The sequence below is a fragment of the Geospiza fortis genome, unplaced genomic scaffold, assembly GCF_000277835.1.
Source record: "Geospiza fortis unplaced genomic scaffold, GeoFor_1.0 scaffold408, whole genome shotgun sequence".
NCBI lineage: Eukaryota > Metazoa > Chordata > Aves > Passeriformes > Thraupidae > Geospiza > Geospiza fortis.
Genome location: NW_005054330.1, coordinates 6577803 through 6594822, shown reverse-complemented (window position 1 = coordinate 6594822; position 17020 = coordinate 6577803). Strand labels below are relative to the sequence as shown.

Here is a 17020-nt window from a genome sequence, read left to right as displayed (position 1 = left end):
CCCCTGCCCGGAGAAGGGGCCCCGGGGGCGGGATGGCCGCGGTGCCATGGGCGGGGGGCTCACAGTCCGCTGAGCTTTGTTCACGTGTCTGAAAACTGCTTTGAAAGGAAGGGTCGGTGTCGCGTTTTGGCGATTGAAGGCGGAAAGCCGGGACGAAGGAGACTTCCCTGGGCATCAGGTAAGGGTACCGGACCGCAGGGCAGATGTGCGAGGGCTGGCGGCCAAGGGGTGATTCATTCTGGCTTGCTGGAAGTTTCAGGTGATGTTCCAAAGTCGACTCATGAGTAATCTCTGAGTAGATTTAAGCAGAATGAGTCTGCTGGACCAGCCTTATCGGAGTCCAGAGTCCCTGGGGGCGGACAGGGGGCCGAGGAGCCGCCGGAGCTTTTGCGCAGCTTCCGCCGGGTGCTGCTCTGTGGGGAGGATGTAACGCGGCTTGTGCTTCCTTTAGAGATCCTTTCTGGAGCTGAGAGTTTGCTTTACTGATATCTTGAACTAAAATAATGGGGCGATAGTAGGGGTGGTACTGGGGAGTGTTGTTCTGAACTGTTAATTGGAAATTACTACTACAAAGTATTGAAAGGGTGCCATCAAATTTCATGGCACTTTGTAAATAAATAAAGCTTTATGTCCTTGCTTCACAGAAGATCTTTGAGACTTTATAACAGGCTTTTTGCACAGAATTCAGAACCCAGTCGTCCCGTTAGGCTATCCTAAAATATTTCTTTTTCTCCCTGCTCTATTTATACAAAATAACTGAAACAGCATTGTAAAGTTAGGGGAAAGCAATAAAAAGGTTTTTTTTCCTAATACACGAAGAGAAAATGCATAGAAAGGCTTTTTGAAACGAGAAGTGTAGCATTTCAGACAGCGCGGGTAGATGCAGCCGAGCACGGTACGTTTCATTGGGCAGCGCTGGTCAGTCCCCTTGGAAAACTCCTCCCGGGAGAGCTCCCGAAGGCGCTGCGCGGCAATCCCGTGGCCTTGGCAGACGCTCAGCCTGCGCTCAGGTTTCCAGCGGCATCGGGGCGGTTCTGTTGTGCTCTCCGAGTCCGGGAGCTCCTGCCTGGGTGTGGAGTATCCCGTGTTTGTCCTGCCGGGCCGCCTGCGGAGAAGGTTGGGTGGGAGCAGGGATGAGGTTTGTGATACTAAACAGTCACTGCTGGGAAAGGAACGGGAATTTAACAACGGGCACCCAGTACCTCGCCCCTGAGTGCACGACCGTATTTTTTGCTGGCACTTGAGTACAGCACTGGGATGCGTTCAGTGCATTTTTTAAACAGTAGTTCTGTGACCAAATGTAGAAAGTTTGACCAGAGGGCTTTGAGCACTGACCAGCACATTCCAAGCCTAATGATTCATGCTTACAGTTTAAAACCGAGGCTGCAGGTTTGCAGTTCAGTTGTATATTAGTCTTTCTTGTAACTGCCTTGCTGTGTCTTTTTAAAACCTGAGAGAAGGATTTGAGTAGTTCACTATTTGACAAGTAATTAAAAGAGGTCACTGGATTTGATGCTTATTTGAGCTGACAGAGTATAGCAGTTCTCTATGAGATCATTCTCTATGGATTCATACCTGCTGCTAACTGCTGCTTTATTTGCCCAGCGTGGATTCTGGGTGAGTTCAGACAGGTGAGGGAGTTTGGGCATGGTCTGCAACCCCAACAAACCAAACATTTTAAAGATTTTTGTCTAAGCTGATGATGTCTAAGCTGACACAGGCTGTGGGCACTGCCTGCATCCCAAGAGGCCCAGCTGTTGAGATGCCAGTATATGAGTTCTTCTGTCATGAGCTGTCTGATGAGCAGTTCTTGTTCCTTTCCCCATGGAAAGCAGGTAAATTCAGGGTGGATTTTTCATTTCAGCCTTCTTACACTGTAGGAACTGCATGTTACTTCTGGGGCAGCCACAGCAGGCATGTCAGCACCTCAGCAGGACTCGGGTATTGGCATCCTGGTGAATGTAATGAGGGGAGTAGAACAGAACTTCAGAGAAACTTCTTACTTGGCTGTACGCAGTTTTTTTAAGAGGTGGAGGAAAAAAAAAACTTGTAACACCCATGTTTTCCCCTTCCTGGACAGGAATCTTACTTGCCCCACATTTTTTGTTTTGGACTGAAAGGTGATACTACCCACTTCATCAGGCTGTACAACATTTCAGTGTCTGGGGTTTTTTAGGGAGCAGATCAGCTGTTTATCTGGTACATGCTTCCATAGAATCATGGTTACTCAGCTGAGAATATAATAATTCCTTTAAAGTGTTTTGAGGGATAAAATTGGATTTTACTGGAAGAGCTTGTGGGTTACCTCCCTTATCCTGAAGGGAAGAGCACTGAAGTAGATGTGATAAGATGTGTTTGCTCTCCCTCTGCAAGGGTGAAGGTTGCACAGGAGGAGATGGGATGGGGAGCAGGGTTCCACCCTGGATGCAGGAGCTGCTGGGCTGGGTGCTCTGCTGCTCCTGCCCAGCTCCAAACGAATTCTCTCCCCACAGTTCTGTGAACACACGTGTTCAGCATGAAAAATAATTCTGTCTTGATCAGATGAAGTTTCTTTTGAAACAATGTAGTCAATTTAGCTTGTTGCTGTTTAAAATTCAGTATTTACTAATTTCTAATGTTCCTGAAGTAGCTCCCCTGTGCTCCTGGTTGCTTTTCTTTGAATTTTGATAGGATTTTGGCTAACTGCTTTCAGCATTTTACTATACAGATGGCATCGTTTTTGTTGTGTAGGAGTTTCTTGTGCCAGCCAGAGAAAGACTAAATGATATTTTAAATAGGAAAACAAAACGAGTTGGCACAAGGCTCAGGGAGGAAGGAATATGTTTTGAGTGCTTTCACTGATCTTAAATTTCCCCTCATTCAGTTAGCTGGGTTTCTTTTTTAATTTGCAGTTGTTAAAATTCAGCTTGAACAACATCCACACGGGTCTTGGAACTTCCTGACACACAGAATACCATATAGAAGTTTTCTACCCGAGAAAAATACTCTAATGCGGGGTCTACAGAGGTGTGTCTAGGGAGTATCTGTAATATTTGTAGTTGAAGGCCAACCAAAATACACAAGTACTGCTTGAATATTCTCCTTTTGAGGCCTGACTGGGATGTCCTTTGCTAGTTAATTCTAGCTTTTCCTGCTGGTCCTCCCACTCCTCCTGCATTATCCCTGTTACAATACAAGCCTTTCCCTCAATCAGAGCAACAGTGCTCTTTTTCATCTACTCTGTTAGCCACAGTTTTCATGGTGCTTAGAAGGCTTTGGAAACAAGGAGGGTTTTTTTTTTCTTTGTTTTCAACCCAGCTTTAGCAGAAAGCAGAAGTGAAATGGAACCACTAGAGAGTCAGTCCTGAAATTGTTCTGAGTATTTGGTTTAATCTTGAGGTGAGATGTAGCTGACTTCTTCAAGCAGGACTCCCTTAACAATCCAAACCCAGTCACAGGAGATTCAGAAAATCTGTTTGAGGTGTGTTCTGTAGGATTAAAGAGGGAAATTTCTCTGTATATTTAGAATGCTTAGATAGAAAACAGTGCAGCCTTTGGTCTTTAAAAATCGAACCAGCTACCAAACAGTTTCCTCCTGTTTTGAATTTTACTTCTACTGGACATAAAAACTGTGACAGTACTGAAAGTCACATAATAGATACGTAACACTTCTTTTATACCCAGTTCTCAAGCTGGCCCTAAAACTGGCTTTTTTTGTATATATCTGGTTATTTGTAGAAGAATGTCCATTACCTGTTCCCTGACTGACTGTTTTTAGATGGAAGGAGATTTCTGTAGATGGATGTTTGTGTCTGGCAAGAGTTGTAACACAGAAAGACATTTCTTTCTGTTCTGTTTTGTTCTTTACAAGCTGGACACTAAGAGCAGGAAAGGATTTTTGGTGCCCAAGAGTCCAGAACTCTTAGCAGCAGCTGCTGCACTGCAGAATTGAAGCTGGGAGTTATCTCCTCCTCCTCCTCCTCTTCTCCGCCCCACTCCTCCTCCCAGCCTTGCATTCAGGCTGGCGCTGGGATGAGCTGTGCAAGGCCAGCTGGCTGCTGCTCTCACTAGAGCACTGCTGCCCAGCAGCCTGGGACAGACTGCAGGGTGTTTTTTGGGGAGTTGGGCTTCAATGGCCACCCGGACTAGCAAGAAGCAAGGACTGCTCATATGGACAGCTCATTTTTATCGTGCACAGAGTCGGCTTTGTAGTGGGATGTTGAAATATGACACAATGCCTGTTTGTTTGCAATAGCTGCAACTCTCGTAGCAGAGATTCAAGTGGGAAACAGAGAGGGAATCCAGAGACAAACCAGCGGGGGATTTAGAAACCGTGACGCCGTGTCCTCTCTCCTATACCCAAGCAAGCAAAGGAAAGAGAGGTAGAGGAAAAAAGACTGAGCCTTGCAACAGCCATCACCCTGACGATGTGTCAGTCAAACACCCTGCAGGGACCAGAGCTCCACACAGGGAAATGGTGAGATGCTACAAAGCTTTATCTAACCCTCCACCCTCTTGCTACAACCTCCGCAAAGTTAAAATTCATGTCCGGAGGCTGCGTTCAGGGAACGGCGGCAGCAGCAGCTGTGCCGGGGACCAGCACCCACAGCTGGAGAGTCCAGGCCCAGCTGGCTCTGCTGGTGGGACACCAAGTAGGAGAACTCGTTTCAGGTACTGTTCAGTATTTTCTGCTTTGCAGGAATGGTGACTGAAGCGGGAGGGAGGCTGGGAGGGTTTCTGGGCAGAAGGAGCGGGAGCCATCTGCGAAGCTTTTGTTTGGCCTAATTACTGTAAAGCTCCTTATACATTGTATTGGCAGAGAAGGGCATGCTGTTCTGTGACAAGGGGAATGGGGAAGCTTTCATTCCTTTCCCTTCTACTCTCTGTCACTAGGAGAATGGAAAAATTAGTTGAGGGGCTGCTCTGAAACCAGGCCAAGGCAGTGAGAAGCCTGAGGGCTCCAACGCGATGCAGCTCTGCAGGGATTGGTCCAGGAGCGACTGCAGTGAAGGGGGGGAGAGCAGCAGGAGGGGGAGAACGGGACTCAACCCGGCTCCTGGCCCGCCAGCCCTGCTGGGTGGTGGGGATGGGAGGGAGAATGTCAAGTGTCCCTTCCTATTCCCATGTCGAGTCAGTCCTATCTCCTGCTGAGAATCCTGCATTAACTCTGCTGAGACAGCACTTCTGCTCAGGGTTCCTTTTCCCTGTTGCATTAAGATGCACGGATCATTATTTATTAGTTTTTCAGGGGAAAGAAGTTGTGTTCACTGCAGAAAAAACATCTCTGAGCCAAAAGCACCATCTTGTATCCCGAAGTGGTGACAATTATACCTGTCTGCCTGATATTTTAATTCTGATCCAAGTTTTGAAAAGAATGAGTTGGCAAGAAAATTTCCTTTTAAATTCTCAGCTTCTTTCCATCTTGGAAAGACATATCCAGTATTCTGTAGTTCCTCTTTCATGTCACAGGATCCCTTGAGAGAGTGAGCTGTTGGGAGCAGCCAGACTGTGCCGCTTCAGTTTGTGTGCGCACGTCGCTGTGTCCTGCTTGCAGAACAGTCACCTAGCCAGGAGTTCAGTCATTTCAATAGTTGCCCTCAGGTAGACAGATTTCCATTTGATAATGTGACCTTGGAAATGCCAGTGGTTTTTCATGAGTAGAAGCCAAAGAATAAATGGGGACCCTACGGGTTTTGCATCCAGACCTCCTGCAAGGGTATCAACTGAGGCCCTTAATGTCTGTCCTCTGCTAAGAAGCTGAACAGCTTTTCCCTGTGAGAGTGAGAAGGTCAACTTCTCCCCATGATAATTGTTGTAAAATGAGGTCTCTCTCAGTCAGGACATCCATGTAACAAAAAAAAAATCAGAGATGCAGCTGGTTATGAGGCAGGGGAGTTGATTACTGGGCTATGGAGACTAGATTGTTGTGCAGTAGTAGAAATATTGGCTTTGTCCACATGTTCCCTCTTCAGAACCAGGATACTTAGTGAAGGCTTTAAGACCAGGAAACTGGTTGAACCTTTAATTTTTGAGGGTGTCATTCATAAAACGTGACCTGTGAGGGTGAACATCATTATTTGGATGGAAAACTTTTATTTTTAGATAAACTGTTCTTCTATTTTGGGAAGGGAAAGAACTGATAACAATAAAGGAGTAAAGACTTGTAGTATGAAAGATTAAGAAACGTTTAGCAGGAATAACTGACCCAGCTGTTGGAAGCTGGTGGCTCTGCAGCTGAGATGCCTGACCCTCTGATGTTGTGTATGTAATCTTTCAGGTTGCAATTCCCCCAGCTGGCCCTGAGGCGAAGGTTGGGCCAGCTGAGCTGTATGTCTAGGCCTGCTCTGAAACTCCGTTCTTGGCCTCTGACTATTCTCTATTACCTTCTGCCTTTCGGTGCTCTTAAACCCTTGACCAGAGTGGGATGGAGGCCTATGAGCAGGGTAAGTGTGAGCAGCTCTCTCGTGTGCCACGTCTGGGAGCTGTGTCCTGGAGGAGCTGGCAGCAGCTGTGGGGAGAGCTGCTGCCTGCAGGGCAGCCTGCTGATCACTGCTGTGAAAGCAGAGCTGCAATTCCTGCTTCTGTTTAGTTTGTACTGTGGTTGTGTTGATTAATTGCCTCATAGACAATTGACTTTTTCAAGAGCAGAGAATTACTTTGTCCTCTAACAGTCAGGGAAAGTCAACAGAAACTTCTGAAGGAATTCAGTCACCTCACAGTAACAGGGCTAGGACAAGGAAGACCAAACTTTTTGGCAAGTTCCTTTTCCTGTCCTGTTCAATTGGTCTCTTGTTTTTTGTTAGTTTCGCACCAAGAGGGTTTGTTCCTCAAGTTCATTGAGCATTTGTAGTTCACCATGTCCAAATGATACACAAACCTCTGCTCTGACACCGCTGGGAGCGGGGTATGGGATGCCTTGCACGTAGTAATTCTCCCCAGAAATCATGCAATTTCAGAATCCAACAACCAAGTAAGTATTTTGATTGCAAACAGGAACAAAATTGCCATTCTTAAACCTATTTCATTGAACATCTGTTCTGTTTGATCCCATCAGCTTGAAAACCAGGCTTCATTGAAGAGAAGGGGCTGCTGGGAAATACTGCTTTTGACAATTGGTGTGATTTTATAGGTGTGTGTGTACATTTTTAGTGTTGGTGGAAAACAGCAAAGTTAATTTTTAGAAATTAATACAGTACAGGGCATGTCAAATAAAATGGCAATATTTTTTTCTTCAGTATTTTAGCTTATACAACCTAAAGCACTGTTCATTTAGAAGGTTTTATCTGAAGTAAGATTAGGTTGGTGCTTCCTTTCTGAAATATCCCTGTATGTACACAGGATGGTGATTTGTAAGTGAAATCTTAATTTGCTGTATTCGGTATGATGGAGCCAGTGCATACTTCTGTTTGTGTTTATGGCTGTGTTTTGCAAGACTTAATCACGAAGGGTATGATTGAGAACAAATGACTCTCACTAAGAAAAATCCCAAGGTTTAACTGCAAGTTGAATGTAGCTGTTCAAAAACACCAGTCAGCAGATCACCACTTCCTCTGCAAAACTGGTTTCAGAGTGTTCAGTTCCCTTGGTCCATATTCCCCAGCTTCCCCCAGTTACATCATAGCCATGTGAGCTTCCTGGCTGACAGCAAGTACCACAAACCCCAGAAGAGCTGTCTGCTGGAATTATCAACAGAAAGATGTTGTCATCTCTCCACTTCCATCAACAGCAGATACCTCTTGCCAACTTTGTTTCACTTGTTTTCCTTGCTAAAACTTGGCTTTTGGTGCAAGTCCGAAGGTGTATTTCTACAGAAATAAAGGCACTTAATATTCTTGCAATTAGCAGCTCCCATTGTTGTGAGAGAAGGAGTAAGGCTGGTATAAATTTATACCTGTGTAGCTGCATCCCGTGGGTACATTTCAGTACCCACTGATGGTACTCGTGTCATTAGAGCATACGACACACAGTACTGGGTGTGGGAAGCACCCTCAGTCTGGGGAATATGTCATCCAACACTAAGAAGTTATTTTCCAGTCAATTTTCATTTAGTTATTCACAAAAATTTATACATTGGTAATGTTAAGGCTTTCTGATGAGCGTTCTACTAGAATATGTACAACATCTCTTTTTTCTGTAAGCCTCACATTGGGCAGTTTGCAGTAACTTCAGTGTGGAGCTTCAGCCTGCAAAGGAGTGGAAATTCTGGCTTCACTTTAAAGTTATATTAAGTTTCATCCTGTCTCTTGTCTACTCTTGCCAGAATGGAGGGAATGACAATGAAGTGCAGTGTAAATCTTTTGCTGCCTTAAAGGCTACACGACTTCAAGGGAGGGGTTTGCAGGAACAGATTGATCCTTCCTGTGTTAGAAGTAAGGAAGCCATCAGTGGGGAGAGCACTGACCTGCTGCCATTCTGCCCTCAGGTTGCCCTGTACAAGTCGGTCCCGACGCGGCTGCTCTCGCGAGCCTGGGGCCGCCTGAACCAGGTGGAGCTGCCCACGTGGCTGAGGAAGCCGGTGTACAGCCTGTACATCTGGACCTTTGGGGTGAACATGAAGGAGGCAGCTGTGGAGGATCTGCACCACTACAGGAACCTCAGTGAGTTCTTCCGCAGGAAGCTGAAACCGCAGGCACGGCCGGTGTGCGGTGTGCACAGCGTGGTGAGTGAAAGGAAGGGAGGGCTTCACCCTGCACTGCCACTTCCCTCAGCCCCCAGAGGAATGGAACTGCTGCATGAGGACTTAATGAACTGCTGACTGGTTCCATTTTTTCTCTTTGCTGTAGATTAGTCCCTCTGATGGAAAGATCCTTAATTTCGGACAGGTAAAAAATTGTGAAGTGGAGCAAGTAAAAGGGGTTACTTATTCTCTGGAATCTTTCCTGGGACCTCGCATCTCCACAGAGGAAATGCATTTTAGCCAGGGTGAGTTCTGTGTCAGTTCTGCATTTATTCTGCTGTGCCCTTTCAGTGTTCCCCGAGATCATAAGAGAGATGAAAAAATGTTACATTTTCTTGCATTGTCAGGAACAAAAGCTTTTTTGGTTTGTTTTATTTGCAGGTAACCATGTCGTTGTTCTAGTGCTTCTCTTTCTCACCTGTGGCTTTATACAGTCATGCCTGGCTCATTCTGGTTATCTGAACTGAGTTGCTTGGTTCCTACATTTGACTGAAAGATCTGTTGCTACACCATAGCTGCAGCACTCCTGCAGTCACACTGAAATGGGCCCAAGCACTGGCGAGCAAAAACTGGATAAGCTACTCCTTAACAAGATCCATGCTCAAGCACTACCCCTCTAATGACTTAGAGGACTCTTCACAAATTCTGTTCTTAAAGGGTAGCTTTAGTAAAAATTCTGTTGTAATGGATTTCAGTTTCTGCTGTTTTGCTTAGGAAAGGGCAAACTCCAAAAGAAATTTTTTCACTGTGATTGAAACAATCCAGGATCTAATTTTCTTAGACAGGAACATTTGGAAATATTGGATTTCTGCATGAAACCTATGTTTTTGTAGTCTCACCAATCCATGTGGGCTGCATTTAATCCTCTGCTATTGCACTGGCTCTAACACAGACTGCCTGGCTAAGGTAGATGACTTCAGGAGGAATATCTTTAACCCCTTCCTTTCCCTGCTTTTTCTGCAGCCCCACCTAATAACTCTTTTCAGAAACAACTGGTCACAAAGGAGGGGAATGAGCTCTACCACTGTGTAATTTACCTTGCACCAGGGGATTATCACTGCTTCCACTCACCCACAGACTGGACAGTGTCACACCGACGGCATTTCCCAGGTTGGTTTCTGTTCCTAGGAAACAGCTGCAGAGCAGCCATGGAGGGAAGCACTGCTGTGGGCCTCTGCAGAATGAGACACACCAGTGCAGAAGTTGTACAGTAACATGACAGACAATGGTAGAAAAGTGATTTGTCTCAAACAGTAATGAGTTTTGCAGCTGTATAGTTTATCAGAGCAAATCACATAAAAATGGTGAAAACAGTAATATTGTATTCAAACTGTTTGAGTCCTTTGAAGTACCCCGTGATTCAAGCTGAGCTGATTTGTTCCCAAACACTGTTTGTTCAGTTTGCACCTGAAATATAGATAGCTCTGCAGATGACACCAAACAGTAGCCTGAAGTATGATCTCTGCTTGTGCTTGGCAAAGAAAATGCAACTGAACAGTTACACTACTGGAGCTGGAATCAGATGTTCTTGCAGATAAAAATATTTTACTTCTTGGTATCTAGCAAAACCCTAAGTATTGGATTTGGTTTCAAACACCATGAGAGAGAGACTGACCCACCACACGCATCCTTCTGTGACCCCTTTGTTTTCAGCACAGACTTCTCTTTCATTTGCTCTGCCTGGCACTTGCCTCTCTTCCTACAAATAAGTGACAGAGTTGTTTACTGGATCAGCTCCAGTTACACTGAAAACACCATCTGAGTGCCATTACAGTATTGCTACAAACCAGACCACCTAACCTGAATATTTTCTCACTTCTTCAGGCTCTCTGATGTCTGTCAATCCTGGAGTTGCTCGCTGGATCAAGGAACTGTTCTGTCACAATGAACGGGTTGTCCTTACAGGTGACTGGAAACATGGCTTCTTCTCACTAACAGCTGTAGGAGCAACAAACGTGGGCTCCATCCGCATCTACTTTGACCAGGTGAGCAGGACCATAGCAGGCACCTTTCTGTTGTTAATGGTTGAGGTTGGTGCAACATAACAAAATTTTAAAAAAAATCTTAGTACCCTGAATGAAATTAGGGTGTTTCACAGTACTGATATTCTAAGACTGATTTTAAACAATGTTGGCTCTAATACAGACAACTTAAAAAATATTCCTCTTGCATCTTTGAACTGTGAGTTTGTGCGTAGAAAATGCATGAGTGTGTACAGTCCACAGCTGTGGTGATGAATGAATTCAGAGCACTGAAATCCTTCTCTTTTTTCTCTGTACAGGACTTGCACACGAACAGTCCAAGTTACTCTAAAGGTTCCTACAATGACTTCAGCTTCATATCCAACAACAACAAGGAGGGAATTCCCATGAGGAAAGGGGAACATTTAGGGGAATTTAACTTAGGCTCTACAATTGTACTAATCTTTGAGGCACCCAAGGACTTCAGATTCAACCTCAAGGCTGGACAGAAAATCCGCTTTGGAGAAGCACTGGGCTCTCTATAGGAACTGTCTCAGCAAGAAGATTTTCTATAAAAAGGGACTCTTTTCACACCACTGAGTGTTTCACTTATCAAGTTTGTATCACTCAGCAGGACCTGGGTGAGGAGGAAGAAAGATGTCACTGCTGCATTAAACTTGAAAGTATTTGGTCTACATTTACCTGCTGCTGAATGTAGAAACTGAGTTGAATGATCATGGATGTATCGGGTACAGCTGCCTTTAAAGATGTTGCCCATGGTGGTTTCAGGCCCACCCTGTGCCTGTAGTTTTTCATGTTCTCCCCTGAATGTGCCACAGGATAATTATGTTCTTAGAGCCTCTAAGTCCCTTTTAAGCCTTCCTAGGCAGGTGCAGTAGGAAAGGGTGGAGGTAGAGATTACCTGTATTTAAAGGGACACTGACAGGCTGAGTCAGACCTTGTACCTTGTATCTACAGAATCTGTTTTTCAGACCTTGAGTAAAGAATATATTCTCATATTTATTTTATTCTAAGAAACTCCACCCAAATTACTAGATAAAAGCAGTCTCTGAATGCACAGATGGCCAAACTGAAATTTGCTGGTGTGGCTTCATGGCCCAAACAAAGCAAAATGTGCAACAGTCAGTCAGTACAATGAGTGACACTCATCCCTCATCCTGAGTTTTTCACTGTTAGACAACTTTAGTTCTTTTGTCTGACATTGTTGCTTTAAAAATGGGCTTTGCAGTTATTTTAAACCTGAAAACAGTGTCTACATTCCAGACAACAGAACTTGTCATCTTGCGATTTTCTTTTTTTTTTTAAAGACAGACAAAGCTCTGTGTCCTCCTCCTAATCCATGGTTTTATTTTGCTATTCCAGGCCTTAAAGTTTTGTCTTTATGAAAGACAGTTAACTTCACCTCTTGGATTAAGGAGTTAGAAGACACAGGGCATACTTTTGCTGGGTGATGTGATGACAACTAAAGGATGCTTTTCCTTTCTGCTATGTATCTTGTTACTTTGTCACTAAATTCTTGAAGAATTAGTTCCTCTGTTAAAGGACAGCTTCAGCTACTTCAGGACCAATTTTTATTGTACAGAGTGAAATGCCCTATGCACTGACTGTGTTTAAAATATTTATGGCTTTTTAAAGAAATCCCATGTTGCTTCCCAGGTGCCAATCTGGCCCTCCCTTGACTGGGCAACAACTTCATCTTATTCAAAATACAAAACAAAAAAACACACTGGCTCTGACTTGTACCCTCATACTTAATGCTAGGAATGTGCTGGGGGCTGAAATCTTTGTGCTGAAGCTTAACCCACTGTAAAATTTTAAAGCCTCTTTGTGACTTCACATCAAGAAGAGTTAAAATCTGACACCTTGGATCTCCTGCATGTGGCACTGACAAAAACCACTACCAAAGTGAAGAGGAATTGAGTTTTAAAGCAATGTATAAATTGTTTTTTGAGAATAAACTGTTTCAAGTCCCAGCACTCAAACATGATTTTGCTATCTAGAGCTTGTTGGGAGTGGACACGCTTATGAAACCTGCCTTTGTGCTTTCTGAAAGATTTCTCCTACTACTTCCTTGCTTGAGCTACTTTTCTGCTACTTCAAGGAGATGACAGGCTCTGATCTCCTAAAGAAACCCTTCTTTGTATGCACTGCAGAAAACAGAATATAATTTTGTTGTACAAATGTCCAGTTTGCCAAGTCCTGTATGCTTAGCTTGTCATCGGGAAGGAAGGGATGATAAACTGCCTCTAACTGATGTAGCCAGGCATGAGTCAGATGAGGGTGGCTGTTTGGGTGACAAGCAGGAGAAAATTCATTTGGCTCCAGGAGTCAGTGTTTCCTCACACAGGGAGGAGTTTGAAAGCTTGAAGTGGCTCTCAGCCACCTATCTTGTTAAAGTTCTTGGTATTAGCAAGTTTACTCCTGCAGCAGTATAGTACCAGATACAAGTCTTTTTAAACCTTTGAGAGTGAGAAAAGAGTAAGGCAAATATCAGCTCCAAGAGGATAAAGTTAGGGTGAGCTTTTTGATTAAACTTCAGTGTCATGTTAACAAGAGAAATAAAATTTGTTCTAGTGGATGAGAGAAAAAGACAAATGAATCTTTTCCTTCTTTTCCACTGGGGTCTATGACATCCAGACAGAGCCAAAGGAAGTTTAAGCTTTAATTTCTTCCTACTCAGCAGCATCATCCATAGTATCTGAAGGTACATATTAGCCTGGTGATGGAGGATGGGTTGCTTGATGTTTGCTTTATTAGAAATCTCAGAAGGAAGAGAGGATTCAGCATGCAAGTGGCTGTTGTTATGATGGTTTTAATACTGTGCAGAGCGAGCTAATAAACCAACATTGCTTGTGATGCAGGGGCCAGCAATGCACCCCAGGAGTGAAAAAGTTCCTCGAGGGTACTGATAATGCTGTGAATTTCTCCTGCATGGAGAATCCATTTAATTCAACTGTATCAGTAGCACGGTATTTTTGTATGTCAAAGTGTATGACTTACTGACCTGAACTCATTTAATTGCAAACATTTTGAAATAAAGAGTCTTATCTGTGTTGCTTATCTTTGTGGCATGACAGGTAAACTGAACTAGGTATTGCAAGTGCAGCATGAGGTAGATGTAGCTCCAGTTTGTAACAATAGCTCCAGCTACTGTAGCTCCAGCTACAGTAACAATTAAAAAAGCAAAATTATTTTCACTTAATTTATCAAATATAAATTCCATTCATAGAATAAGCGAATGGATACATCTCTTCCATTGTCCCCTGCTATGAAAGGGGCAAAAAATCCTACCACTGAGCTGGGAAGTTGGTAGATCCTACAGATCCAGGGCAAGCTGGATGTCTCGCAGGCGGGCAAGCAGGACCTGCACGTGCTGTCTCTCAGCCAGCTGTGCTTTGGTGAGAGTGCTGATCCTCACCTGCAACTGCAAGGAACACAAGTGCATCAGCATCAACATAAGTCAGACAATGTTTAGTCTTTTGGACAGCAAGAGCTGCTCCAGCAGCTTTTGTACTATCTCACTTGAGGGCCAGTACTTGGCAGATTGTGTCACTGAGAAACAGCTCAGAGGTACCAGTACCCACACCTGGCTCTGTGAACCTGAACCCTGAAGGCAGGGCAGGGCCAGTCTGCACACAGGGAACTGTCTTGAGAAATTGCAGAAAAAAATTGAGATTGAGTCTATGAAAGCTTTATCTATAGCTTGGAAATAGCCTCAGAAAGGTCTGCTGGAGCAGGAGTTACATTTCTGAACAAACAGGAAGAGGCATCTACACAGACTCTTCTACTCCTCAGCCTACTTCTGACTACAAATTTCCCTTGGCATTTTACTAATGGCTTACTACACAATTCCTCACAGCTACCATCAGCCTTTAGGCACAGTGATAATCACTTCAGTAGCTTCAATTTAAATGCTGTGTACACACCTGACCCAATTCTTCCTGAACTCCTTGCACACCATCTTGGGCTCCTGGTTGCGTGCTCATTTCCAGCCACTGCTGCAGAATCTGTGCCTGCTGCTGACAGCACCTGATAAAATGGATTAGAAGGATTCTTATCCAAATTAAGAGCTCAACAGTCTAAGCCAACTTAGACTTGCAATTGATACTTGCAATAAGACCTATATTTTTGTCTCAAACCAGTCAATGGTTAAAATCCTGTTTAAAGCATTAAAAAAAACCTAAAAAATCAAAAAACGCAAAAGATGCTGGAAAGCAGAGGACTTTGAAAACTGTCATCTCCACCTCCTTCTAGTCCCTGACTTCTTCTTTTCCTGACAGTTAAATCCCCCCAAGCCCCATTTCTTTTGAGCATTTCTGTTTTCTTGTTCTAGTAGAGCAATTATCAAATACCAGCTATATTTAATTTTTTTTTAATTGAAAGCTGGAAAAGCTCACTCCTCACTCCTCTCGATAAAATAACTAAAAGCTAAATTTCAACTGCCCTGCCCTATTCATTTGTACTATCTCCTGATTACACCCAGTGATACCTCTGACATGCTTCTGCAAGAGCTGCCAAAGGTGTAATTACACCACTTGGCTAACTACAGAAGTAGTTATGCACAAACTCTCCTTCACCTGGAATGAACTCCAAAGGAGAAAATAAAAATCTCTGGAGCTTTTCTCTGTTTAATTCACAGTTCTACTGTGAACAGACTGATTATTTCTAGGGTAGATATACAGAAAAAGTGCAACAGAGTGGACAACATGAAGAGAGGCTGGCTAAAGGGGCATTACTTGAGCTCCTGCTTCCTGCTGTAGTAGTACTGCATCTGCTGCTGGATATGCCAGAGTTCAACTTCCACCTTTCTCTCCAACATCATTTCTTCTCTGGAACTGTGCTCCCTCTTTTCCCCTTCAGCTGAATGGAAGATAAAAGGCACAAGCAATGGAAGTAGAACAGACATCCACTCTTCTTACAAAAAACCAGAAAATATTTTTAATGACAGGGAAAAAGGAACCCTCCCAACTGCTTTTCATGTATTTGGTTACCCTGTGCCATGTACCTGTTCACCCCAAAGGATCAGGCCCTCCAGTGAGAGAGCAGGAGTTCTGACAACAGAACAAGCTCTTGAAGACTCAGTCTGAACACATAAAAGATACAAAATGCTCTGGTGGATGGTTCAGTACTACAGATACTGTTTTGGCCTGTTCAGAATTTAGTCTTTCACATTTAGTCTAGAAGTAATTAAGTGCAGTAGTCCTGCAGAACAAATGTCATGCTCTGATGTAATTTAAAACACCACAAAGGGAGGTGCTTAGACACCACCTGTCCCCTTTACAGCCATGCTGTAAGTACAGGGAAATCTCAGAGAGCTCTACAGGATGAACTTCCCTCCTGAAGCAAGTTCTGCTGTACATGTGAACACCCCAACACCTGAGCACATTCTTGCTAAAAGAATGTTCAAGCTGCTCCCATCCTTCAATGCCTAGAGCAGGGCTTTAGCCCCCAGACTCACAGAATCCACCCAACTGCAGTTACCTTCCCAGAAGGGAGTACTGGTACCCTTTACCTCCTCATGCTGGCACACAAGGTTGCCCTCTCTCCCATACATTTTGTGGCAGTGACTTGCAGTCTCACATAGATCAGAGAGGAGCATGAGCAATTGCTACAGTTTGGATCTGAGGATGTACCTGCAGTCTGGTGACTCCTTTTTCCCATCAAGTCTTCAGATGACAGCAAATGTGGCTGCAAATTTGGTGGCAACTTCTCCACGGAATTCTGTTGAGAGTCTTGAGAATGGGCTCCTTTGTGACCATTGGCAGGCTGACCTCCTCTCTAGAAGGTCAGAATGATATTGGGGTTTTCCTCAAAGGGTTTTCTTAAGTAAACCCTACAAGCAGGATGTGCCTGACTACTTAGTCCTACTCCCACTCAGACAACTCCTGTAGGTGCTGAGCCCCTCTCATAAAATCCCACAGAAGAAGCAGAGCTTAAAAGATGGGCTCTTTGATTTTTAGCATGGAGGAGATATTTCACCAAGATTAAAACTTCCCATTCTGTGTGGAACAAGGAGCTCAAAAAGCAGCACCTACTTGCAGGTTAAGTGAACTTCAATTTTTTTGAAGCTCTCAGACACACCCAGTGCTCCTAAGATGAGTTTCTCTTAAATCCCTGCAATTTGGACAGCAAATTGTAACTGCTCTGAACTCCAAAGAGGCAGACACTTGCTAGGAAGAGATCTGGCTAGGAAGACAACCAGGAAAAAGGCATGAACTACAGAACCCCACATGTGGATTGTTTCAGACTAGGGACAAACAGTGCTGGGGCATTCAGAGGCAGTTCACTTGGTCAGCTTTAAAGATGACAGCTAGAACAAGTGAAAACCAGCTCAACCAGGCAGCTCAGAAGAACCACAAGAAAACACAGCAGTGAGCAAAGG

General features: G+C 44.2%; 2 protein-coding genes across 5 annotated transcripts in view; one reads left to right on the top strand and one right to left on the bottom strand.

The window, feature by feature from the left end:
• The first annotated feature begins 73 nt into the window (after positions 1-73).
• PISD (phosphatidylserine decarboxylase) lies at positions 74-13698 on the top strand. Of its 3 annotated transcripts, XM_031057384.1 has the most exons (8): positions 74-178; positions 4235-4650; positions 6257-6422; positions 8402-8638; positions 8763-8901; positions 9620-9766; positions 10481-10641; positions 10938-13698. In XM_031057384.1, the coding sequence occupies exons 2-8, from the start codon at positions 4454-4456 to the stop codon at positions 11160-11162; spliced, it is 1272 nt and encodes a 423-aa protein (XP_030913244.1). In that variant the 5' UTR covers positions 74-178; positions 4235-4453; the 3' UTR covers positions 11163-13698. The 3 variants fall into 3 exon arrangements, with proteins under 3 accessions (XP_030913244.1, XP_030913245.1, XP_005421555.1); XM_031057385.1 differs by lacking the exon at positions 74-178 and having other exon boundaries at positions 3956-4456; XM_005421498.3 differs by lacking the exon at positions 74-178 and having other exon boundaries at positions 3956-4650.
• SFI1 (SFI1 centrin binding protein) overlaps positions 8129-17020 on the bottom strand; it is a 29355-nt gene continuing 20463 nt past the window's right edge. Inside the window, exons 27-32 of one of the 2 annotated variants that reach the window (XR_004081764.1) lie at positions 16272-16416; positions 15375-15498; positions 14565-14667; positions 13930-14062; positions 9728-9830; positions 8129-8162 (exon numbers count right to left, since the gene is read on the bottom strand). Coding sequence is in view for 1 of the 2 variants with exons in the window: in XM_031057383.1 (XP_030913243.1) it covers positions 13955-14062; positions 14565-14667; positions 15375-15498; positions 16272-16416 (480 nt within the window). In the remaining variant the exon portion in view is untranslated. Of the gene's footprint in view, positions 8163-9727; positions 9831-9896; positions 10669-13929; positions 14063-14564; positions 14668-15374; positions 15499-16271; positions 16417-17020 lie in introns of those variants that run through there. The other variant, XM_031057383.1, reaches the window with a different exon arrangement.